Source organism: Rhinatrema bivittatum, chromosome 4, assembly GCF_901001135.1.
Source record: "Rhinatrema bivittatum chromosome 4, aRhiBiv1.1, whole genome shotgun sequence".
Taxonomy (NCBI): Eukaryota; Metazoa; Chordata; class Amphibia; order Gymnophiona; family Rhinatrematidae; genus Rhinatrema; species Rhinatrema bivittatum.
In genome coordinates this window covers 248,347,312-248,373,354 of record NC_042618.1, presented here as the reverse complement: position 1 = coordinate 248,373,354, position 26,043 = coordinate 248,347,312, and the positions used below count along the sequence as shown (strand labels likewise).

General features: G+C 42.6%; 1 protein-coding gene and 1 long non-coding RNA gene across 4 annotated transcripts in view; both read left to right on the top strand.

The window, feature by feature from the left end:
- LOC115089495 overlaps positions 1-1,456 on the top strand; it is a 40,745-nt gene extending 39,289 nt beyond the window's left edge. Inside the window, exons 3-5 of the long non-coding RNA XR_003856115.1 lie at positions 321-393; positions 520-772; positions 1,227-1,456. This is a non-coding gene — a long non-coding RNA (uncharacterized LOC115089495). The remainder of the gene's footprint in view (positions 1-320; positions 394-519; positions 773-1,226) is intronic.
- Positions 1,457-2,691: 1,235 nt separating this feature from the next.
- The window catches only part of TMTC1 (transmembrane O-mannosyltransferase targeting cadherins 1), a 717,359-nt gene continuing 694,007 nt past the window's right edge, over positions 2,692-26,043 (top strand). For all 3 annotated transcript variants that reach the window (XR_003856434.1, XM_029599999.1, XM_029599998.1), the window contains exon 1: positions 2,692-3,176. Coding sequence is in view for 2 of the 3 variants with exons in the window: in XM_029599999.1 (XP_029455859.1) it covers positions 2,884-3,176 (293 nt within the window). In the remaining variant the exon portion in view is untranslated. The remainder of the gene's footprint in view (positions 3,177-26,043) is intronic.

Below are 26,043 nucleotides of genomic sequence, written 5' to 3'. Positions count from 1 at the left end.
GGTGCTGGAACGTTGCTCTAGCCGCCACCCTAGAGACCGGCCTAAGACCTGCTGGCCACCAGAACCCAAGGGCTCAACCTGCAGGAGAGGAAGCTAGAATAGATGAAGCTCCAGTCTGTCCCGCTACAGGGCATGCTCACCAACATAGGCCTTGTACGTTTGCCTACGAGGCTACGTCAAATATGCTGCAGCGCTAAGGGCTCACACCCACATTTACATATACATCAGTCCACAATTGAATCAGACTCCTACAATTCTTTTTACAAAACGGCTCTAAAGGGGTAGAATCACGATTATCACCAGAAAATATTTCTTCACAGGAAGGGTGGTTGATGCTTGGAGATCCCTATGGAGATGATAGAAGCAAAATCAGTTCAAGAAAGCACTGTACAGGTACATAAGATTCTTAATTGTATTGAACTGAGGGAAAAGGCTGAGATCAACTTGGGTCTATGACACTGTAGCAGGAATGAATCTGCTAGTTTATATATATAACCTCTCTCTTCTTGTAACTCCCAGGATGCAGGAGCACACAACAGTCCCTGGAACCAATCTTATCTTCCTGGACATCTTCTCCTTTCCATAAAAAATGTCTGCTAGCCACCAGGATGCCAAAGTTCTTCTGGCGGAGAGGATGACAAGCCTTCAGGGCCCTAGGCTCACTGGTGTAGAGACCCTTCCAAAATCTTTTGATTCTCTTGCACCCTTTTTACTCTCAGTACCAGTTTGAGGGTATTTCCTTGAAGAGAAGAAAACAGGCTTGGTGCTCATGGTAAGTGTTAAAAAATAAACTTTAATGTAACCAAGAAAAAGTGTTCAGTCCAATTTGAAAGATAAAAATTACAGAACCTCTGTACAAAAATAATAAGTCCAAAGTGCTTGTTCCTCTCTCATTTCTTTCTGAGACAGTGTCCCTGTAGGCTGGGGACATCTGGAAAGATCCATACTCTTGTATGATGAAAAAAGTGGGCTCCTGCTAGATGGACAGATTTCAGTCTCTCAGATCGTACTCCCTAAGGCTGGACTTTATGGAAATGGAAAACAAAATACTTCTTCACTCTCAGTTCTCTCAAAAACCCCATTCACTGCTAGTGCTCTGGGCCAAACAGCACCCTATCCTGTTCCCCTCAAGCAGGGATGACTTCCTTCCTAAACTGGCACAGGTCAGGAAAACATAGATCTCACCAAAATGTGAAAAATCACTCTTTTCTCTTCTTTTCTTCCAGAACAGTCCCTCTCCCAGGTCCATGAAGGCACTGGCAAGCAGGACAAAGTCCTATCCCCTCTGGAACAGGCTGTGGGATCTGAAAATGGAGACCGCAAAAAATCTACTCCTCACTCTCCAAAACCAAAGAAGTAACCACCCTCTCCACATGCTGAAACCTGGGTTTTACAGAGCAGAGCTGACCAATCCAAACCACCTGATGTGATGGGGAATAAGGGATGGTCTGAAAAATGCTACATGTTAGCTCTTGTCTAAGTCAAGAGGTAGTATTACTGGAGAGGGAGTGAAGCACTTCTAAGATGTACTTTATTTTTCTGTGGGTTTTCTAATGGTGAAGAGTGGCAATGAAAGTTGCATGTGTGTTAACCCCATCAGTGAAGATATTAAAAAGCTTCTTCAAGTGTGTGGAAATGTAACAGCTGAAACTTGGCAACCCTACCTGGTCCCAGTTCAAACACCAGCTCCCTGCTTCTATTACCACTTTCCCCCTTCCTCTTTCTTTATATGCCTCCTGCCCCGTTCCTATGTCCCATCCCATCCCCGGTTCTAACCCAGCCTGCTCAATATACAATAGCTCATACAGACTGTCTGCACAAATTACTTTTTTGGATCGCAGAGCTGCAGCATATGCTAGATCAGCAACTTCTCTCTCAACTCTGGGTCTCTGCATCTCCCTCCTCTATAGTCCTCCTCCAACGTCCTGCAAGCCTAAAGAGCTACCGCCACCGTCAGCTGACATAAGCCTGTTCTTTCTGCCAGCACCACTACCTCCTCCACCTGGTTCCTCTCCAAAACGGCCTTTGTGTCCTTGATCGTTACGGAAGTCCTCCTCTGATTTCCTGGATTCAGAACGTAGGTTGATTATGATTAGCTTCCTTCTGCAATGGTACAAAAAAAAACTGACCAATTTATTTGGCACCAGTACAGCCTCATACTGTCAGAGACAGAAAGAAACCTGCACTTAGCCTGAGGCTGGGGTTTTTTTTTTTTTTTTTTAGGTTAGACTTATGGATTCAGTAAATCGGGGACAGCTTCAAGGAGACAGGCCACCAATTGGGAGCAAACATTCAAATTCAGAAACAATCCCCTAAAATCGGGAACGTTTAGTCACCTTTAATTGTAGCCCTGTGATTTTTCTAATGATAGAGTTATGCTCAGTGATTGGACAAGCATTAATCTTGAACACAAACTGTTCCACAGTTGATCCTGGAGTAGTTCCACGGTGTGAAAATAAAAAGGAACAAAACTAAACCATTGTGAAAAGAACATAAGGACAGAATGATGTGACATGTTAAGAGCCCATCGTCGGCTGAAGTGCACTAAAGGCTGAGCGCCATAGGCTGCGCTGAGCCTCTTCTACCTGCGGGTCGCGCGCATACTCCAGCCCAGACCGTCGGAGAAAATACGAGCTGTCGGAATTCTCCAAGGGAGGAGGAGGAGCAGGAGCGCATGCGCAGGAGCGACTAGCGCCTCTGTTGATTTGCAGCTTGGCCCGAGTCGTGCATACCCGGACGCACGCGCGCAGGAGTGGGCGGGGCGCTGTGCGCGTGCCGGAGTGTGGCGACCCACACCGCGAGCCTGCAGCTCTGTCCTCGGCGGCTGCCCGAGTACCATGCTGCCGGCGCCTGGGCGCAGGATGCGAAAGCGGCCAAGGCACGATGACAACCTCGGCCAGGGACGGAGCTGCGCCCCGCTCCTCCTCCGCCTCCTTGTCGGCCGCTTGGCGACTCGGCGGCTACCTGGCGACGCTCGCCTTGCTGTGCGCGCTCTGCTACCGCAACTCGCTGCGCGGAGAGTTCGTGCATGACGATGTGTGGGCTATCCTGAACAACCCGGACGTGAGGGCGGCTACCCCGCTCCGCAGCCTCTTCGCCAATGACTTCTGGGGCAAGGGCATGGCCGAGAGCACCAGCCACAAGTCCTACCGTCCCCTCTGCATCCTCACTTTCAAGTAAGTACCAGCTGGGGAAAGCAGCGCGTCCGCATCAGGAAGCTTTTTCCCCGTGACTTTGGGCAGAAGTTGGTACTTTCCAGGTCACTTTCTCTTACTTTCCAGATGCGTAGTTTGTCAGCTCGTCTTGGATTGATGGCGAGGAGGAGGAGCGGTTCAGGTTAACGGGATGCGTAGGTCTTGAAGTGCTCTGCTGACATTTATTTCCCTTGGCGTGGGCTGTAAATTCGTTTCCAGCTTCGGTCTTTTCTCCCTGCGCTCTGCGTTCAAGTCTGAATATGCCTGACAACTTTACACAAACAACAGCTTGAGAGGGGGCAATATCCTAATAATTAGCTTCAAAGAAATTGGTAGCTGGAGGTTTGTATTTGTTGCTTCTCGTAAGCATCGGGGAACATTTCAGAAACGAGCCGTGAGTGCGAGAAGTGTTTTGACAGGTGCACAGGTGCCTCGCAGTGACACAGGAGCTTGCAGACTTTCTAATTATTGTTGACTTATAGCCGCCTTTGCTTGGCTAAAGGGCTCGCATTTGATGTTGCACACTTTTTTTTTTTTTTTTACTTTTTAATTTTCAAAACATACAGTACATAACAATAGTAAATACTTTACATAGGAGTAAACCAACCGACTAATAATCACAATTTTTTTTCAAGTAGTTTGCTTTTTTTCCATGGAAATCCCTAACTGTTGGTTAAAGTATGTCATTTCTTTTGAAAAGGACAGGAGCATTCAAGCTGGGACTATAATTATACTTAAATTTAGAAGATCTACATTTTCATGACATTTTGTAAAACAAGTTTTTTAAATTATAATATTTATCATATGATTCTGAAAGGAATATCTATCTTTAAACAGAAGTTTCCCCATTTCTCTTCCGTTTGTAACTTAAATGTGACAAGATTGACTCTAAAATTAATTGACTAGAATCTACAGTTTTTCATAAAGCCCTCCTCCCAATTTTAATACTTTGAGGACAATTTTCAAAGCCATTTACGCATGTAAGTAGCGATTTGCTTGCATAACTTGACTGTCTGAAAAGTGCCTTCCCTCAGTGCAGCTAAACTTATGCACTTTGTTCTACAATGCAATTTCTTCCAGCCATGCTAAGAAGAGGCATTTCCAGGGAGGAGGAACATAGGGACGGTAGCTTTCAACCCGGCAAGTGCCCAGGTGCATAAATCAGGGTTCTGCCACGTTTGTCAGAATACTTTAAAACCAGCATATGTCCTAAGCTATAACCAGTTTCACCAGTTTGCCCAGTGTTGAGCTAGGTCCTTCAAACCCCTCTGGTTTAATAGCCTGTACTTCCCCAGTTACCCAAGATACTTTAAACCCCTCTGAAAGGGCTGTAGTTTTTTGTTTTTTTTTTTTTACAGTTACACCTTTTCCATAGCAGAAGTAAAGTTATGCGGCAGAGTACCTGAGCGTGTGCTGAGGCGCGTAAGTATTTACATGAGCATGGCTATGCCCCGAAACACCCAGACCGCGTCTTTTTGAAATTGAGTGATTATGTGCATTCAGTGGAAGATATACGTGCATCTGGGCAGCTTTTAAAATTTGGTGGGTGTGCGCAAACCTGACTTGTGCGCATATCTCCTCATTGATACACGTTCCGGGCTTTTAAAATTACCTCAAAAAGCATAGATTACATTTTCAAATCTGTGCATTTGTTTTCCATGAAAAAAAAAAAAAGTGCCTGCTGATAAAGCAGGTGTCTGTGGGTACTCTTGTACCCGTGGTAAGTCTCAAAGCAAAGGAATGTATATACGCTTTTACTTTGAGAATTGGCGCAAAGATGGTGGACAAGAAGTACCTGCAAACTTTGTCTCCTTCGATAGTTAGAAAATAAACTAAAATATGTCATATTGTCACATACAACAAGAACTTTTTTTGACTGTTCTCTATTATTTTTTTTTTTGCTCCTTTTTCCAGTTGGGGGTTTCGTCTTGTGAGTCGGCCATCACATACCTTCTCCAGGTTGCTGGATTCAGACCTACACTACGCATTGAAAGCTGCTATAGTTCAGCTGACTTTCCCAAAGGGAAAGAAAGCTTATGATATTGCTATGTCTCCATGCGGGGGTGTATTCACCTGATAACTTTTGCGTGTGATGTTCTATCGACACCATATTTTTAGGACACCTTAGTGGTGTTATAAATATTACGACCAGGATGGCTTTTTAAATTTGAATCCACGCCTCTGTGTGGCATGTGGATGCGTACAAGTGCATGTCCTGGAAAGTATGCTTCATTTAATTTGGCAGAAATTTCTTATAATATGCAATGTTCTTATTTTCCTTATGCCAGTTGCGATTTTCTTTTGTATGTGGTATAAAGTAGTGCGGTTATCATGATGTCACGTAAACTGTGATGTAACTTTGACAGCATTTACAGAGGAGGTTTTCAGTGATGCGCATTTCGATACATTGGCCTAGAGCAACGGTTTCAGTGTAGCAGACTGAAACAGCAATACTAGCAATTCACTTATTTTTAAATAAAGTATTTGTGTGGACTTGGGTATGAGCAGAATTCTGTGCACAATGGTTCTCAGACCTTGATCACCAAGAGAGGGGTGTTATCTTTGTTTTTCTTTCTTGTTAACTATTGAAATTTTTAACACAATTGCTGGATATAAAGTCTCAACCCATAGACTTCTCGCTTTCAGTTTCTAACATTTGCTCATTTGTGGCAGATAGGATCACATGACTATTTTAAATTATTGATAAGTGAGAGTTATATTACACAGTTACTACTAATTCACTTAGCGAACAGTAACTGACATGGTAACAGCAGCAAACTTTTTATTACCCTTTTAAAAATATTTTAAAGCAAATATTGGCACTTTTTCTTACTAAAATCCAGGGATAGTGATCTACACAGACAATTGCTGTCAACTTCTGGATTTGAGCAGTATTGTCTACAATAGGTCATTCACTTTGGATCACTATTTTTCGATAATGAGCTGACTGACAATTCATATTTGGACAAGAATAATGGTATTGGTATTACAAACGATCTGTCTTCAGCGTTCTTTGCAGTGAACCATGAGAATTTTGTTACACAGTTTGTCAGCTCAATACTGTAAAGTGCGGCCGCGGTTACCCTGTCTTAACCTGCTTTTTACTCACTTTCCGGCCGCGTTAGCCCTTCCTGCGATACACAATCCCCTTTAACCGATTCTTACCGCCTCTTTAAATCCCCGGGTAAACCCCTTCCGCACGCGGCATGTATATCAGATGTAAACGAGCGAATTAGCTATTCCCTCCCATACAGTAACGCGCGCCCCGACTATCGCTATTTTACCCTGCCATTTGCCCCGCGTTTAACCTGCTAAATTACAGCCTACCCCTGCGTTAGAGGCAAGGGTTAAGGGTAGACGGCAAACTTTCCCACAAAAGAAAACCTAAAAATGGGTATAAATACTTTGGATGTCACTTTCCGAATCCCCCATCTCCATGCGGGCGGGCGTGCGTGCGTGCGGTCATTGAGGCGGGAGCCTGCGGGCGGGCGTGCTGTCATCGAGGCGGGAGCGGGCGGGTGGGCGCGCGTTCATCATCGAGGCAGGAGCCGGCGCGCGTTTATCCAGGCGGCGGCGGTGGGAGCCGGCGGGCGCGCGTTCATCCGGCGGGCTGTCATCGAGGCGGGAGCCGGCGGGCGTGCTGTCATGGAGGCGGGAGCTGGCGGGCGGGTGGGCGCGCGTTTATCCAGGCGGCGGTGGCGGTGGGAGCCGGTGGGCGCACGTTTGTCCAGGCGGTGGGAGCCGGCGGGCGCACGTTGTACAGGCGGTGGCGGTGGGAGCCGTCGGGCGCACGTTCGTCCAGGTGGTGGCGGTGGGAGCCGGCATGCGGGCGGGCGTGCGTTCATCCAGGCTGCGGCAGCGGGAGCTGGCGGGCGAGCGTGCGTTCATCCAGGCGGAGGGAGCCGGCGGCGAAAGCGGCCTCCAGCAGCCCCCACCGGCAGTGAATGAATGCACGCCTGTGTACGCCCGTGCAATTTCGGCACTCAAGGCAGGGCATTAGAGAACGCAGATGTCACGTGCCGTGATGTCAAATGTCGTGACGTCACGCCTTGAGCGCCGAAATTGCACGGGCGTACACAGGCGTGCATTCATTCACTGCCGGCAGGGGTTGCTGGAGGCCGCTTTCGCCGCCGGCTTCCTCCACCTGGATGAACGTATGCCCTCCCACCGCCGCCGCCTGGATAAACACGCGCCCGCCGGCTCCCACCGCCGCCGCCTGGATAAACGCGCGCCCGCTGGCTCCCACCGCCGCTGCCACCTGGATGAACGCGCGCCCACCCGCCCACTGGCTCCCGCCTCGATGAACTCGCTCCCGCCTCGAACGCGCGCCCGCCGGCTCCCACCAGTAAGTTAACTTTTTTTACACTTTTGTTTTAATTTTCGCCTGCGCCTTGCTTCGGGAGGGGGGGGGAACCATCCACTTCCTGGTACCTGTCATTTCAAATGTCAGTTGAAATGACAGGTACCAGCGCACCCAGGATACTGTATAGGCACTGTATTAAGCGCCTATACAGTAAAATGGGTTGCGCGGGCCTAACCTTTCGCCTAACGCTTCGCAGACGCGGCTTGCATTTGCAAGCAATTTAAATAGAGTATCGAGTGGTATGTGAGCAGGACTGTGCGTGCGGGGAACGAGGGTGCGCCCGGCACTGCCGCACTCTTTCTAATGCGGCCTTGCTGTATAGACCTGTGTGATTGTTAGGCTTAGAACTGTTTTAAGATGCTTCTCTTCCTAGTTTGTTGAAAGAACCCCAGAGGGTTGTGATGGATAGCTGTAATAGATGTTTGGTCAGTAAAATCAGGAGTGCCACAGGGGTCTATTATTCCTAATTTTATTTAATATGTATTTGGCCTTGCTTGGGAAGTTAATTAGGTCTTTTGATATTAAGTATTTGTTTAAATATCTTTATTGAGTTTAACAAATACAACACTTCTGTGAAGTACAAAATAAAGATGGGTACACTGGGAATCCCCAGTGTCCCTATATGAAGATCGCATACAATAACATCATCAACCTTAGCCCCCCTCCCCCTATACCCTCTTCCTTGTCCACCAATTTATGTGCCATTATGGCAGGACTAAGGTTTTGCAGTAAAGAGCTTAGGGAGTGTGTTTTTCAACAGTCAACAAATGGTTGTCACAGGCTATGTTTAATTTTTGCAACTTGGAATGATAAATCAGGTACACCCATTTTTCAAAAAGGTTGTTTTTGCAATTGTACAAACTTTGGTGATAACATGATTGCACTACTGTAATAGCTTATTGGTAGGGCTATTAAAAAGTATTTGCATTGTTTTATTCCTGTGGGAATTTTGCATTGCGCACTTGCACAGAATTAGTGCAGAATTCTCCTGCTGCGCATAATTCTTCATTTGTCCTGCAAAATTAGGCATGGGGACCATGAAGCAGCAACAGCAGTGGAGGCCTGCATGGTCTGGAAGTGAGAGAGGAGCAGAGGTGAGCTGGTCTGCATGAAGTAGAAGAGAGTCGAGAGTCAGCATTGGCCCCCACAGGCCTGCAGCATCAGTCTTGGCTTGTGTGGTTTGAACAAAGGAGGAAGCAGTGGATGTCCAGTGGAGTCTGAGCGACATAGACAGTAAACTTGGAAGTTAGCTGGGGGTTTTGCTAAAGGAGTGGTGGCAGATAGAAATCGTAGGGATATTGCTTGGGTAAGGGGAGAGGCAGGAGAGCTTTCTCTTTGCCTCCAACCTTAGGAGTCAAGCCTGGGGAAAGCTTGGGATCTTGCTAAAGATGGGAGGCAAACAAACATAGGGAGTGTTTCTGGACTGAGAGGAGAGACCTAGAGAGAGCTGGGGAGGGATTCAAGCCTTGTGAGGGGCTTCTTGGGAGGCAGGGAGAAGAGAGAGAGAATGCAGGTGGTTTGAGCCTGGTGGAGGAGGGTGTAGTGAGTGACCTGGGGTGGAAAGATCAAGCATGGTAAAGGGGTTCATGCCATAAGAGGGGAGAGAGCTGGGGAGTAAAGAGTAATCTGGAGGGGTTGGTCTTATGATGGGGAAAATTCAGACTTTTTTTCTATATTACATTATAAATTGTATTCAGTTATTTGTGTATCTGAAGAAATAAACTGCAGAATTTTAAAATATTGTATGCAGAATTTGCAATTTTTTGCACAGAATTCCCCTAGGAATAACTGTTTACGGTTAGTCCAGAACTCAGCTGTATAGGTGGTTACTGGGGCAGTATCTTCCCCCATTTTAAAGGATCTCCATTGGCTCAGAATTTAATAGAATTCGGTTTAAAGTACTATATTTGGTTTTTTAAGTAGTTAGAGGGATGAAAGATTGTCTAGAGCCTTATGAGTATTCTTTTAAGGAGTTACACCTTCCTTAAAAGAAACTTGTTTGGTTTCTGTGCGGTAAGAGTGATTAGATTTTTTGTTCCTAAACTCTTAATTGATTTGCTATTGGAGCTGTGGAACTACCAAGATTATTATTTAAAGCTTTTCTATACCGACTTTCATGATACAAATCAATTATTTTGGAAAAAAACAAAAATATGGCCTTTTATGAGAGCTTTTACTTAATGCTTTATTTTTCTGGTTTTAGAAGTTATTTGACAGATGTAATTTTATGATTGTTCCTTGCTCAGGGATTTTGTTTACTGTTGAACATATTGTAAATATTTTTAATCTGTGTGTACTGCACATATATACATTATATATGTTTCTCTCAATTTATATATATATTTATTTTTGGTTATTTATTGGGTTACTTGATTACTAATCTTATCACAATGTTTCTCAGGCTTTTGAGGCTCACTGTCATGCTCTGTTAAAACAAAAACCTGCTGTAAAAATAGACTGTCAGACTCAATTAGAATGCAACACTTTTCAAAATTTTAGTATAAATATATTGCAGGCTGTGTGTGCCTGTCAGAATTGTGGACTCTTGTTACTGAGGGGAGGATGGCGCCACTTAGCGAGCAAGCCCTCTGGTTGGACAGACTGGAACTTCGCCTATGCCAGCCCCGTTCCCTGTAGGTTGAGGCCTTGGGTTCCAGAGGTCAGCAGGGCAAGTGGGTCTCTAGGGCAATCCAATAATGTAAGTCCGGTTGAGCTTGGGTTGAGGCAGGTGGCGGTCACTGGAGAATGTAGGGCTGCTAGAAGTTGGGGCAGGCAGCAGACAGCAAGGGTGAGTGCCGGACCAGAGGTCGGGGCAGGCAGTTAACAAGCGAGGTCGGTTCCAAGCGAGGGGTCTGGTCCGGGGAACAGTCCAGCAGAGTCCAAGCCAAGATCAAAACCAGAGAATCAAGCTGAGGGAGCAAGAAGCAAGACAGACCACAGAGATTCTACCAGTACCAAATGTATTCTCTTGTTGCTACCCATGTGGTTTCATGGTGAGTCCCTGGTATCCCATCCTTCTCTCATTTGTGGTCAAAGAAGATTTTTCTAATTTGGTGCTTTTTTCCAGCTGAGCTGATATGGTTTGCAGACCGCAGTCCCCTCTCCGCTTATTGTGGGGCCGGGGAGGCTGAGGCCACCTGCTTCTCAAAATAGAGCCTTATTTTTTACTCTTTTGCACCTGAAATTATAAAATTTGTGTAGATCTTTTCCCTGCAGTTCTCTCCTTTTGCGGCCAACAACAATTTTCATCTTTCTGGTGAACTGCTGCAATTTAGGCCTGTAGCCTCCCATATATTATCTCAGGAATCATTGTGATATCCTCCTTCCCCCATCAAAAAAATGAGCTTAATGCTGTGGTGGGGAAGGGCCTGTTCTTTGCCACTTTGCACTATGGCATTTAAAAAAAAAAATAAAATAGAGGGGAGGTTAATGACGTTTTTCTTCCTTTATAAAATATGAAAGCTGCTGATTAGGTGTACAGAATTGAACAAGTGTTGGGATTGTAGTATTGGTAGGTAAGTATTAGTTTCATGTTGACTGGCTGCAAGGTTGTATGGGGATCTAATTAGGAGACTTGTGGCAAAAGAATGCATTTGGAAGGTAACTGGCCACACTGTGTAATTTGCCTATATTTAAAATTAAAGGGTTTTGTTTTAGAATGCAGATAGGATGTAATGATCTAATTTCTTCTGTCTAGATATCTTGTGTAATAGTTTTTTCTTTTATTGTAATCATATAATCAGAAATTAACTCAATGGAAACTCTTGATGAACCCCCCCCCCAAAACTGAAATAATTTGGTTAAGCCGCAATCCACAAAAACCTATACCTCCAGGAAGTTGCTAAGTAACCCCTGCAACTCAAGTGAGAGAGCTAGGGCTCCAAATCGATGAAAATCTTACATTGAATGCCCACATAAACTGATTAGATCTAGTTTCCACAAGCTGCGGGTTTTGAGCCATCTGAAACCTCTACTAAGCACAACAGATTTCAGAACAGTTTTACAATCTCTCATTTTCTCAAACCTCGATTACTGTATTTCATTACTTCTAGGTCTTCCGACTAGTCACTTAAAACCCCTGCAACTACTGCAAAATGCCACTGCTAGACAAGTATCAGGTAGGGATGTGCAGCAGGAATGGATTCGTCCCATTCGGGATTCGGATTCGTAGGGGCCCCCCGATCTGTTTATATGTCAAAAATACATTCGTTGCCCCCCAAAAAAACCCATCCCAACCCTTTAAAGTTATTTATCTACAAACCCTCCACCCTCCTGACCCCCCCCCCCCCAAAACAAACTTGCCAAAAGTCCCTGGTGGTCCAGCAGGGTTCCTGGAGTGATCTCCTGCACTTGGGCTGTCGGCTGCCGGTATTCAAAATAGTGCCGATAGCCCCTGTGACATAGGAAGGGCAAAGGTTATCGGCGCCATTTTGAATACCGGCAGCAGACAGCCCGAGTGCAGGAGATCGCTCCAGGAACCCCGCTGGACCACCAGGGACTTTTGGCAAGTCTTGGGGGGGGGGGGGTCAGGAGGGTGGGGGGGCCTATTCGTTGGTGATCCGTTGTATTTGTGGGGGTTTGCCATACGTTTTGGAACCCCCACGAATACAACGAATATGACACATAAGTTGTGGATTAACAATACGTTGAAAACGAATGCACACCCCTATTATCAGGTACCAACACGCAAACGTCTATTCCCCACGTTAAAAAGATCATCAACTACTAACCATGAATAGGGAATCCTTAATGTGTGGTTATGTGCGGAAGCCATATACATGAAATAACCACCATGGGATTATACCTTTCTATGACTGCTATCTTTATTCTCAAAACTATTTTTTCAAATATTTTATTTTATTTATTTTATATCTAATTCTTGATTTCCACTCTCCCTGGCGGTCACCCCGACTTCCATGTGATGCATGCGATCAGAACCCTTGTCTAGTTTGTGATACAATCATGCTTGCTGAGAGGCACTATGGGATGTGGGAATGGCTGAACTATGACATGACGCCCAATAACTACACTATAGAAGGTGTAGTTATTGGGCGTGAAATAGGCAGCGAAAAGGCCCTTACCTTTTCGCTGTCCTCGCAGTCGCCCTGGTGGCGCCCCGACTCCGCCCCGATGTAGGTAGCGCAGGCGTGTGCTACCTTCGCTAGCTATCGCAGGCTTGCGGTTAGTGCAAGCCTGCGATAGCCTTAGAAAATAAGGCCCTTAGTCTTTTTCTGCCGGCATTACCAGATTACTATGCGAGATGACTTTCCATATGACATTTAACCCCCAAAGGTCCCATAATATGGCATAACCCTTTCCCAGGAGAGTCCCTGCACAGCCTGCAGGTACAGGGAGGCAGATTTGCAAGCAGTGCATCTCTGGCCAATGCACCTGGAATCAATGCAAACCTTGGCATGCATGTGCCAACTGTGGAGCTCATCATCCCACTATGCAGTGCAGAAGTCCTAGAGATGGGCATCAAGGAGGTTAACAATGTTATCCAGTGATAGACGGGCCTGTTCCAGAATGTTCCACTACCAAATTATGATTATTTTCCCCAATTGGTATAGTGACCAAGAAGGAGATGGGGAAAATTCAGCTTAATTCATAACATGATCTTACCCTGAAAGCAAATCTGGTTAGCAATTACATTCCTTCACAGTTTATACTAATGTGCTGTTCATCTAGTCCAGGTACTTGGAGATGACTGTAAAGCATTTGGCTTTGTAGGCATTCATTCGTACATTGGGCACACAAGAGAACGTTAGCCAGGTCTTTTAGTGAATACCAGGACCTGGCTAACAGCAGCATATCTTTGCAGTAGATGGGACAGCAAGGGATGCAGTGGGATCAGCTAATGACATTAATAATGCAGAAGAAAAAGTCACTAGCTCCTCTTTGGGTACTGGTCCTCTATTTGGGTGGGAATGGTTTTACATAGATGCACAGTGTGGAGCTTATGCAGAAGACAGATTGTATTTCGATCACTGAGTTTTTTCATCGTCTGGTAGGGGGTAGAATTGGACCAAGTCATTGAAAGAGCCATAAAGAAGTTGAATAGATACATAAGTTCATGTATACCATTAGGAGTTTCTCAATTTCACATGAATTTCACAATCCAGTGGGAACACTGAGAAGAGAGGATCACATTGCTGATGGCTGAAAACAATTGGTGAGTACTGCTTGGGGAAATTTTAGAACTTAAAAGTTTTGGGGAGAAGTAAATTATTGGGGTATATTCTTTAGTGTGTTTGTATTAAATAGCTAGTCAGGCAGGCAAAATAACAGAGTTTGTGTGTGATGGATTAAATAGCTAGTCAGAGGACAGGCAAAATAACCAAGAGTTGGTGTGTTTCTTTCCCACCCCCTAGCTCATCCTTTGGTTTATAGGCAGGTGACACTGTCACACTAAAAAAAAAAAAAAAAAAAATCAGCCTTTTAACTTAATTTCAGAGATTCCCCATGTGTTAAGGGTAATCATTCCCTTGAAGGTCACTACCAGAAAAATAGTGAATATATGTATACATTTAAAGGACCCTAATTGTACGCATTCCTGCTCCCATAGCAACCTAAACTTAACCAGGAACTGAACAAATTTAAGATGAAGCAACAGGGGGGGGGGGGGGGGAGCTTCCCAGTCTTTTGCATTGTGTCACATGTATGATTTTTTTTACCTGCTGGTGAGAGGTTGTATGTGTGCACCTGGTGCAAAGAGCACCTGTCTCTCAGAGAATGAGTCTGATCTCTGGAGGCTAGAGTGGCAGACCTGGGGTTGCTGAGGCAGAGAGAGAGGTATATAAATGAGACCTTCAGGGACATAGCCAAGTCCCCATTCCAGTCTGGCAGCCCTGGTTCTGCAGTGGAGGAGGAAGGTCTCCTTGTCAGAGAGCATCAACCTGGTGCAGCAGAAATGATCATGTAGCAAGGACCTGCTCTCTAGATGGTGCATTGTCCTCTTGCACCAAGAATGTATCTCCCAGGTCTACTGCCCAGGAGGGAAGGGTTAGGTCGGCCATCATAGTTGGTGATTCAATTTTTAGGAATTTAGACAGCTGGGTGAATGGTGGGTGCGAAGATCGCCTGGTAACATGCCTACCTGGTGCGAAGATGGCAGACTTCATCCATCACATAGGATTTTAGACAGTGTTGGGGAGGAGCTGGCTGTCGTGGTACATGTGAGCACCAACAACTTAGTAAAATGTGGGAGGGAGGGTCTGGAAGCTAAATTTAGGATCTTAAGTAGAAAGGTTAAATCCAGAACCTCCAGGGTGGCATTCGCTGAAATGTGCCCTGTTCCACACGCAGGTGCCCAGAGGCAGACAGAGCTCTGCAGTCACAATGAGATGATAGTGAAAGGAAGGAGGGATTCAGTTTTGTAAGGAGCTGGGGAACCTTTTGGGGAAGGAGAGTCTTTTCCGAAGGGATGGGCTCCACCTTAACCAGGGTGGACAAGGCTGTTGGTGCTAACCTTTAAAAAGGAGATAGAGCAGCTTTTAAACTAAATCAAAGGGGAAAGCTGACAGTCGCTCAGCAGTGCATGGTTCGGAGGGAGGTATTTTCGAAGGGTACTAATGAAGCAATAGAGTTAGGGCGTCCCAACAGAGAGGTTCCAATAATAAGAAAAGTAGTCCAAGTGCCTATAAGTAAAGATTCACCTGAGCTAAAAGATTCCAGTTTATCCCTGTCAACTGAAAAGCAGAATGTTGATACAAACAAAAAACACACTGTGAAACGTTTGTATGCTAATGCCAAAAGTCTAAGAAGTAAGATGGGAGAATTAGAGTGCATAGCAGTGAATGATGAGATAGACGTAATTGGCATCTCAGAGATATGGTGAAAAAAGAATAATCTATGGAATAGTGCTATACCAGAGTACAAATTTTATCGTAATGATAGAGAAGAGCAACTTGTGGTGGAGTGGCGCTTTATGTCCAGGATGGCATAGAGTCCAACAGGATAAAGATCCTGCAAGAGACTAAATGCACAATTGAATTTTTATGGGTGGAAGACCCCTGTGTGTTGGGGAAGAGTATGGCAATAGGAGTATACTCACAAAGAATACCAAAAGTGTCCAAATTAATATTTCCTTCACCAAGAACCTTTAAAGTGAATATGAATACTAGGCTTCATTGACCTTCATAATAGGCTTCATCGTATAGCATAGTTTCACTTTCATACTCCACCTTATATTTAATCATTGGTCAATACTGATGTCAAATTTTTGTTATATTTTTAACTTGCAAATCCTCTCATGTGAATGCCACCTGTAATGTGCTCTTATAAATCATGATACCGAATCTTATTCAATCATGTTACTTAGCTTTGTATATAGAAGCCGGAAGTGGCTTCTATATACAAAGCTAAGTAACATGATTGAATAAGATTCGGTATCATGATTTATAAGAGCACATTACAGGTGGCATTCACATGAGAGGATTTGCAAGTTAAAAATATAACAAAAATTTGACATCAGTATTGACCAATGATTAAACATAAGGTGGAATGTGAAAGTGAAACTATGCTATACGATGAAGGTCAATGAAGCCTAGTATTCATATTCACTTTAAAGGTTCTTGGTGAAGGAAATATTAATTTGGACACTTTTGGTATTCTTTGTGACTATAGGAAATAGTTACCATTGGTCCTACCCAGAATTATCATCAATTTAAAGTCTGTGGTTACAGTGTTGAATAGGAGTATACTACCATCCACCTGGCCAAAATGATGAGACAGACAGTGAAATGCTAAGAGAAATTAGGGAAGCTAACTAAGGGCCTCATTTTCCATCCGGATCGCACGCGATACCAAAATGGGGGCGGAGTCGACCCCAGAAGAGGAGGAGTTGGGGCGTCACCGGGGCCGACTCCGCAAAGACGCTGCGGACAACAAAAAGGTAAGGCCCTTTTCGCGTCAAGTTTGCGCCCAATAGCTACACCTTCTATGGTGGCACTATTGGGTGAGAAACCGGCAGCGATCGCACCGTGACTGTGCGATCGCTGCCGGCTAGCGCAGGCCCGCCCCCCGTTTCGGCCCCCCTCACCTCATTCCATAAAGTATTGCAGGCCTGCGATACTTTAGAAAATGAGGCCCTAAGTTTGTAGTGCAATAATGAGAGATTTCAATCACCCCAATATTGACTGGGTAAGTGAAACATCAGGACATGCTAGAGAGATAAAGTTCCTGGATGGAATAAATGACAGTTTTATGGAGCAATTGGTTCAGGAACTGACGAGAGAGGGAGCAATTTTAGATCTAATTCTCAGTGGAGCGCAGGATTTGGTGAGAGAGGTAATGGTGGTGGGGCCGCTTGGCAATAGTGATCATTATATGATCAAATTTGAAATAATGACTGGAAGGGGGACAGTAAGTAAATCCATGGCTTTAGCACTAAACTTTCAAAAGGGAATCTTTGATAAACTGAGAAAAATAGTAAAAAAAAAAAACCAAAAGCAAAAAAAAACCCCAAAACAGAACAATCTGAAAGGTGCAGCTACAAAGGTTAAGAGTAGACATTTTAAAAATTACCATCTTAGTAGTGCAGTACAGATGTTTTCCACGCTTTAAGAAAGGTAGAAGGAAGGTCAAACTATTGCCAGCAAGGTTAAAAAGTGAGGTGAAAAAGGCTTTTTTAGCTAAAAGATCTTCATTAAAAAATCGGAAGAAGGATACAGTAGAATAAAATAGGATAAAGCATAAGCATTGGCAAGTTAAATGTAAGACATAGATAAGACAGGCTAAGAGAGAATTTGAAAAAGAAGTTAGCCGTAGAGGCAAAAACTTATAATAAAACCTTTTTATAATATATCTGAAACAGCCTGCAAGGGAATTGGTTGGACTGTTAAATGATTGGGGGGTTAAAGGGGCACTTAGGGAAGATAAGGCCATTGCAGAAAGATTAAATGAATTCTTTGCTTCGGTGTTTACTGAAGAGGATATTGGGGAGATGGTTCTGGAGACTGTTTTCAAGGGTGACTATTCAGATGAACAGAACCAAATGTGGTAGGCCTGATTGGCAAACTGAAGAGTAGTAAATCACCTGGACCGGATGGTACACACCCCAGGGTTCTGAAAACTAAAAAAATGAAATTTCAAACCTATTAAATTTAGGGCCAAATTTTAAAAGCCTATGCGCGTAAATGGCCTTACGCGCGCCGGACCTATTTTCAAAGGCCCGGCCATGCGTGTAAGTCCTGCGCCTTCCCCGAGGAAGCCGCAAAAGGTAAGATAATGGTTTTTTTTTGGGGGGGGCTAGGTTAGGGCTAGGGGGCGGGTAGGGAAGGGGAAGGGAGGTTAGTGTAGGGGGTTGGGAAGTTCCCTCTCAGTCTACTTCGAAACTGGAACAGACTGGGAGGAAACTGAGGAATGCCGCGGGCATCAGCGAGCACAGAATGCACAAGTGTGCACCCCCTTGCGCGTGCCGATCACCGATTTTATCGGGCGTCTGTGTGCATGCTGGGTAGTGCACGCGCTTCTTTGAAAATCTACCCCTTAATTTGTAATCTGTCATTAAAATCATTCATTGCACATGAAGACTGGAAGGTGGCCAATGTAACTCCGATATTTAAAATGGGCTCCAGGGGTCATCCGGGAAACCATATACTGGTGAGCCTTACTTCAGTGCTGGTAAAGATTGTGAAAACTGTTAAAGAATAAAATCACAAAATATTTAGATAGACATGTTGTAATGGGACACAGACAGCATGACTTGCCTCACAAATTTCCTACATTTTTTTTGAAGGGGTGAATAAAAATGTGGACAAAGGTGTGAACCGGTAGATGTGGTAAATTTTGGAATTTTAGAAGGCATTTGACCCTCATGAGAGGCTTCTAAGATGGGATAGAAGGCAATGTCCTTTTGTGGATTGCAAACTGGTTAAAAGACAGGAAACAGTAGGATTAAATCTTTTTTCACAGTGGAAAATAGGTCCGGCGCGCGTAAGGCCATTTACGTGCGTAGGCTTTTAAATATATTTATAAATGATCTGGAAAGGGGTATGACAAGTGAGTTGATCAAATTTGCGGATGACACAAAATTATGCAGAGTAGTTAAATCTCAAGCAGATTGTGATAAATTGCATGAGGACCTTGTGAGACTGGAAGATTGGGCTTCCAAATGGCAGATGAAATTTAATGTGGACAAGTGCAAGGTGATGCATATAGGGAAAAATAACCCTTACTGTAGTTACACAATTTTAGATTCTATCTTAGGAGTTTACTACCCAGGAAAGAGAGCTAGGCGTCATAGGGATAATACATTGAAAGTTTCGGCTCAGTGTGCTCTGGCAGTCAAAAAAAAAAAAAAAAAAAAAGCAAACAATGTTAGGGATTGTTAGGAAGGGAATGGCAAATAAAATAGTGGATGTTATAATGCCTCTATCTCTCCATGATGAGACTGCACCTTGAGTACTGAGTGCAGTTCTGGTCACCATATCTCAAAAAAGTCATAGTTGCACTCAAGAAAAGTGCAGAAAAAGGCAACAAAAATAAGGGGTATGGAACAGTTGCCCTATGAGGAAAGGCTAAAGAAGTTAGGGTTGATCAGTTTGGAGAAGAGGCGACTAAGGAGGGATATGATAAAGGTCTACAAAATCTTGAATGGACTTGAACAGGTTAATGTAAATGTTGTTTACTCTCTCAGATAATAGATGGACTAGGGGACATGCTATGAAGTTAGCAAATAGCTCATTTAAAACAAATCGAAGAAAATTCTTTTTTACTCAGCACATAGTTAAGCTCTGGAATTCTTTGCCAGAAGATGTGGTTACAGCAGTTGGTGTAACTGGGTTTAAAAAAGGTTTGGATAAGTTCATAAGAGGAAGAATCCTTAAACTGCTATTGATCAATAAGGAATAGCTTGAGATCCATTTTAATGTTTGGATACTTGCCACGTACTTGTGAGTTGGATTGGCCACTGTTGGAAACAGGATGCTGGGCTTGATGGACTCTCGGTCAGACCCAGTATGGAATATCTTATATTCTTATGGTGGGAAAATTGTCTGATGATGGTTCTGACTAGATGGATCTTGGATACGTGCCTAGATATCTTTAAAAACAACATTTAAGATATGAGTTTGTTTAGGGCGGTGGGGGAACTCACAGCGAGCGATGTGTTGCTGTTATCTGTGTTTGTGGTGGGATTGACCACATCGAGGAGGCTGGTATGAGCATACTCTGCTGCCGGTTACTCTGCATACAGAGGGAGCCACCTGGCTCTTCTATGGAGCAGGGCGTTGACCCACAGAACAGATGTTTTAATTGGCAAGGTTTCGGTTTGCGGGACTGCATGGAGGAGGCTTTGATAGCTGTTTGCTTCCACCATCATTCATAGAATAGAAGGGTTTTGCTTTTATGGTGGATGCCTAATTGGATGTTGATTACGTGGTATGCAAATTAATTGCTGGAGCTCTGTGTTTAGATGTGGGTATACATACACCGAAGACAAGTTTTAAAATGTTTGGTTATAGAAATTGTTCTGTTTGTGTAAAAAGTCCTTGTGTTAAGTATGTATGTTGCGGCCATACTTATCTATTTATAAATATGTCATCTTCAAATTTCTTTCTGAATTTTTAGGGAATAAGATAAAGGGGGAGAGGTGAGAGTGGGGGGAAGGGCTGTTAAAGAATGAACTGTGGTGAGCATTCAGAGGATAATTTTCAAATAAACACATGCGGCATATACACACGTATATGACCGCACATAATCTTACTATAGTACTTTATAATCTACGCGAATGTAATACCAACCTTTTATAAAATACATGTTTTTGTAGGCATACATGCAGTGCATTGAGACCAGTATTAATGCATTGATTACACTTACTTTATTTCCCTATTTTAAAACTATATTTACGCACAAAAGTAAAGTAGGACTTGCATAAGTCAGCCAATTTTAAAACATACACACACAAATGAAATTAACCAGTTTACCAATTAGTCCATCAATTCACCCAGTCCTTCTCTAGGTCATTGAGACCTACCTGATTTTTCAGCCTGATCACCTCCCACCCAGTTAGTACTACTTCACAATAAATATGATTAACATCACGCCAGACAATTAGTAGGTGTAAAAATACACAAGTAAATTGGAAAATGTGTACTTGTTTCTTTTAAAATGGCAACTCGGATGCGTATTTGTTGGCCCTGCAACAGAATGCTCCTGTTTTTTGCATGTATATGTGTGCACAAAAGTGAATATACATGAGTAGAGGCTACTTACGTGCATATATGCAAAATTTTAAATATGAAACATTTTGAAAATTCACTTTTAAGTGTCAAGGTTATCTTAAAAGTTATGCATAATTATTTTTTAAATTGTTTTATTTTTTTTTTGTGTTTTAATTGCATTGTTATATGTTGTACATTGCTTCAAGCGATTTTTAATCAGTGAAGTGATTAATATTAGGTGTGTGTGTGTGTGTATAGATATATAAAATAAGGTGATGTTTTGATTTAAAAGGAAAGATTTTTTTTTTTGTGCTAGAATACTTCATAAACACAATAACATTATGTTAATAAGAAATTGAGCAGTTTGGTGTAATGGCATTATATGATCCTGCATTAAAGCCATTACGTGCATGGCCTTGATCTTATATTACAGAGCCAATATCATTTCATTGTGAACACAACAATTTTTACAATACAAACTGCCTGTTTTGATTTTCTGCGTTATTTCCAATTTTGGACTCCAACCTGTCTGACTTAAACGGGGTAAATGTTTTGCATCTTTAAACTGCAGGATGCTGAGGTACTTAAGAGCAGCAGAAAAGAACCAGCAGGAACACAACTCTGAGGCTATTTCAGAGTTAGTAAAATAATTTTTATGCTTTTGAAAATATTAAAATCAACAGTATTGGTATAATGGGCTATCCTGGAGTTTGGATAAATGCAGATATGAGCTTATGTATGTACTGTATTTTAGGGAATCATTTTTTTCTAGTTTTTCTTGCATGATTAAAATTAAGAAAACAAAATGTTCCTAAGTTTGTCACACTCGTTTTATAATTGACACATTCCAGCTTGTGCATAGTCTCCCATATATTGAAATCTCTTGGTTTTTGGTGAGGTATCTCTCAGCAGACCTCTGCATCAGAACAATCAAACATGATTTCTGTGACGCTGTCATGTTTTAAAACTCTTTGATAAGTGGTGAACACTTCATGTAGCACCAGTGAGTGGGGAACAGCTCCTGCACAGACTGGTGACTTCACAGTGTGCCCTGACCTCACTGAAATTTCAAGTGAGACAGTTGAGCAAAAGAGGGGAAAAAATAATGTACATTTTAAAAAATTAATATCATCGTTTTGGTCCCTATGATAGGGCCTCTGCATGGTATCTGCTTTCACCATTTTATTTTCTCCTAGGATTGTTACAGAATAAAAAAAGCTTTACTAATGTTGTGTACCAAGCTTTGCCCTGATTTGTATGATAAATAACTGTGTCTAAAGAATGAATACAAAACTTCATGCATAAAGCATGTTCTCAGACCTAACGTTCATGAACCACCAAAGATGGCAGCACATTTGTTCAGAATACACAAATTCCTAGGTTTCACCTGTAAGTTCTCAGCATTATCCCAAGTAAAGGAATTATTAAAATTTCCAGTCAATTAAATGAAAGCTTTAGGGCAGGAGTCCCCAAAAATTCTGTGAGAAGGGCCACAAAGATTAGATTTAGATTTGTATGCTATTTTCCTTGAAAAGACCCAAAGTGGTTTACAGTACCATTTCAAAAATATCAACTATAGTTACATTATAAAAATTACAATATAAAATACCACACTATTTGTTAGCATAAAATTCTTTATCCAAACCTGCCTCATATCCCACTCTTCCCTCAGAGAGATTGGAATATAACCAAACCCAAAACAACAAAACAGTTCAAAAAGAACCAATACTGCAGGAGACTTTTTCATCAAATGGGGCTGAATTGTGGAGGTTGGGTGACCCCCACAGAATAAGCTGAGGGGGATGGAAGAGCCCTGTCCAGCCCTCTCAATGATTTGAAATGCTGGGGGAGGAGGCGGCAGGGTGCAGGGATCTCAGGGATGTGGCAGGTAATGTCAGTAATAATGTTAGGATTAGTGTGGTGCTGGTGTAGGTGTGACAGTTTAGCATTAGTTTAGCATCAGTTAGGTTAAAAGGTGATCACCCTCTTTCCTGCTTTGTGCTTGCATGCAGAGACATTTCTTGATGACATGAAGCAGAAATTATGCCCAGAAAATATTTTTTTAATTCAAGGACATTTTGTACTGAGAGTTCATTTGAACTATTCCACCTACAAAGAAAGAGAGAAAGAATAGAGAAGGCAGTATTTTAGATAGAATGAGAAGCTCAAGGACTAGCTGTTGTCATATGAAGCTGCAGAGAATGAGGCTCAAAGGGAATGCAAGAACATTATTATTATTATTTTTTACTGACAAGGGTAGTGGACACCCATAGCAGACTTCAAGTAGAGGAGATTGAATTCTGCCACTGGTTTGGGTTCAAGCATGCTTGTGATAGACACAAAGGGACCTTAGCAACGGGTGAAGAAAAAAGAACACAAGTAAAATGAGATTTGTGACAGCATAGTAGGCAAGCAGAAATGAACAGGCTGGATGACCACTTTGCCCTTTTCTGTTGGCATATTTTATGTTTCTGGGGCAGACGACTGGTATAGTCAAGGCAGGAAGTAGCAACAGAAAAGAAGTGAAGAGAGGTCACAAGAGATGAAAAAATATGAATGCTTTTTCCAATCACATTCAACTTTCTTGCAAAGAGAGAGGAAAGCAAGTTGTTTTATAGAGAACACATCTGTTTACACAACAGTGAGCTGAAATATCCCCCTCCCTGCAATAAGATACCAAAAAACATACACAATGAACCAAACCAACCCGTTACAACCATATAGCATGGACAGGACAAAAAATGGAGATGGTTGGACTCAAACTTGTGATGCAGATGGAGCAGTCATCCTTTCATATGAGTATGTACCACAGAGACACATGTAAAATCTTCCTTGCAGCCAACACCCACACCCTGCCATTCTTTCTGGTTTTGTGAATAGCAGTTTAAGCTTGGGTACTTTACCAAAATTATTTAAGACAGCGGTTGTTAGACCTATACTGAAAAATTAACACTTAAATCCAGAAATTCCCGAGAACAACCAGTCTATTTCTAATCTGCCAATCCTTTTCAAAGATTATTGAAAAGGTTGTGCAAACTGTCTTGGTTTCTTGAGAATACTTTCACTTTGTCCTAAACAGTCTGGTTATCATAGAGGCCGTAGTTCGGAGACTGCTCTCACTCTATTAATTAATGAAATTAGCTTACTTTTGGGCAAGGGAAAATCTGTATTGCTGGTCTGCTTAGACATGAGTGCCAGATTAGACACGGTTGATCACCACCAGCTATTGCTAAATCTTCTGCATGAAGTCTGTGTTCATGACCTATCATTAAATTAATTCAAATCCTTTCTAGAAGATTTTTTTTCCGTTGGTTGGAAATTTACTAGATCAACATCATCTCACTTTCATGTGGCATTCCACAAGCATCTATATTTTCTCCCATACTACTCAGTTTATATCTTTCACTTTTTTGAGACTTTTGTGCAAAGCCTTGGGTTTTCCAGTTATCTTTATACAGATGTGATACAAGATAGCTAGCTGGGATTATGTTCAACCTTTATCTATAATGAAATGTAATAACTGCTATTTCTAAATGACTTGGTTCTCTTTAAGTGAACCCTAGTAAATCTGAAGCAATGTGGTTCTCCAGGAAACTTATGTCATCTCAGCTTCTATTACCTATCATGGCAGGCACTCCTATTCATGGAGTTATTTCCACCTTGGGTATTAGAATCCATTCATCACTTACTTTTTCTAATCATATCTCACATCTGTTGCAAACATCTTATTTTTTTCTGCATTTCATTCATTGATTAAATCATATCTCGATTGCTCTCTTTAGTCCTGTCTCTGTTGGATTACTGTAATGTGCTATTTCATGGCCTCACTTTTATTTAGTTAAGAAGACTTCAGACAGTTCAAAAGATAGCCACTAAGTTATTTGGTTTATGGAAATATGACTGTTACACCCATACTTCAAGAGTTGCATTGGTTTTCTGCCTCCCTGCACATACAGTTTAAGATCGGGTGCTTGGAATTTAAAGCTATTTGGTGGAACACTCCCTCCTGTCAGTCAAGCTTCCTAGCCCTTATCTTCAGCGGACTTTGTGCCCATCTTAACAAGAACTATTAGTGTTACCATCTCCAAAGGAAATTAGGCTAGAGAGGTCTGTTTCTCGTTTTTAGCATGAAACCTATGGAATTCTTTTCTGATTGCCTTGCACTTGGAGAGATTCTTAAGTTCAGGAAAGCCCTTAAGACCTTCTTATTTTCACAAGCCTGTTCTACAGTGTAAGCATATTGAGGTAGACTTTAAAATCCTGGCACGCAGGCCAGAATCTGGAGAAATGCGCACGACCACCAAATTTTAAAAGCTGCCCAGATGTGCATGTGTCTTCTACTGCTCCCATAACTTTATGTACCCCCGACCAAGGCCCCAATGAAAAAACACGCCTTCTCAATAGCTGAACCTACTCACTGGAACAATCTACCATCGGACCTTCGCCTTGAACCTTGCTTACGGACTTTCAAGAAAAAGTTGAAGACTTGGCTATTCACGGAGGCCTTCACCTAAAGTTTCCCAAGCTAAAAATAAAGTTATACGCTACCTTAACTGTAACATACATTTAATGTTCTCCATGCATAATTCTTCAATACACCACATACTCAATATCTACCCTGTTTGTTGCAAACTCACAGTTTATTGATTTTATTTTATTTTGTTATTATTATTATTATTATTACCAACATTATTACTATTATTATATAATTTATATTTGTATTATTTGTTTTAATGTTTATTGTTCCATGTACACCATGCCCATGGTATTTCTAATTCTGGTTTTATGTAAACCGAAGCGATATGTACTTGTACATGATCTTCGGTATATAAAAGCTTTTAAATAAATAAATAAATAAATAAATAAATAACTGAAAGGTTTTCAAAAAAGGGCAGTATGTTGTCATGGTCTGTTTCAGGGTGTGGCCAAGAGAAGTCATAAATACGTGCTCAAATCCCCTGCTATGTAAATTTATTGCAGCTAGGGATTAGGTGCAATTTAAAAAAAATAAAAAACTAGCCATATCTGAGGGGTTTTAAGGGTGTGGGTTAACTGGGGGAACTGTAAGCTATTCAACCAGGAGGGTTTGGGGGACCTAGCTGTTAACTAGGCAAACTGGTGGATGAACTGGATCTGGCAATGGCATGGACCCGCGGCTCTTTTAAAATTCCCCTGACTTATGTGGTAGAAGCAGTATTTGTGTGCCTAGACATGCGCCTATTTAAAATTAGGCACATGTGCGCGCGGCCAGGCTATTTTATAACGTTCTCGTATACGCGCGCAAGCTTTAAAATGGCCATGTCCGTGGGCACACACCAGTGCA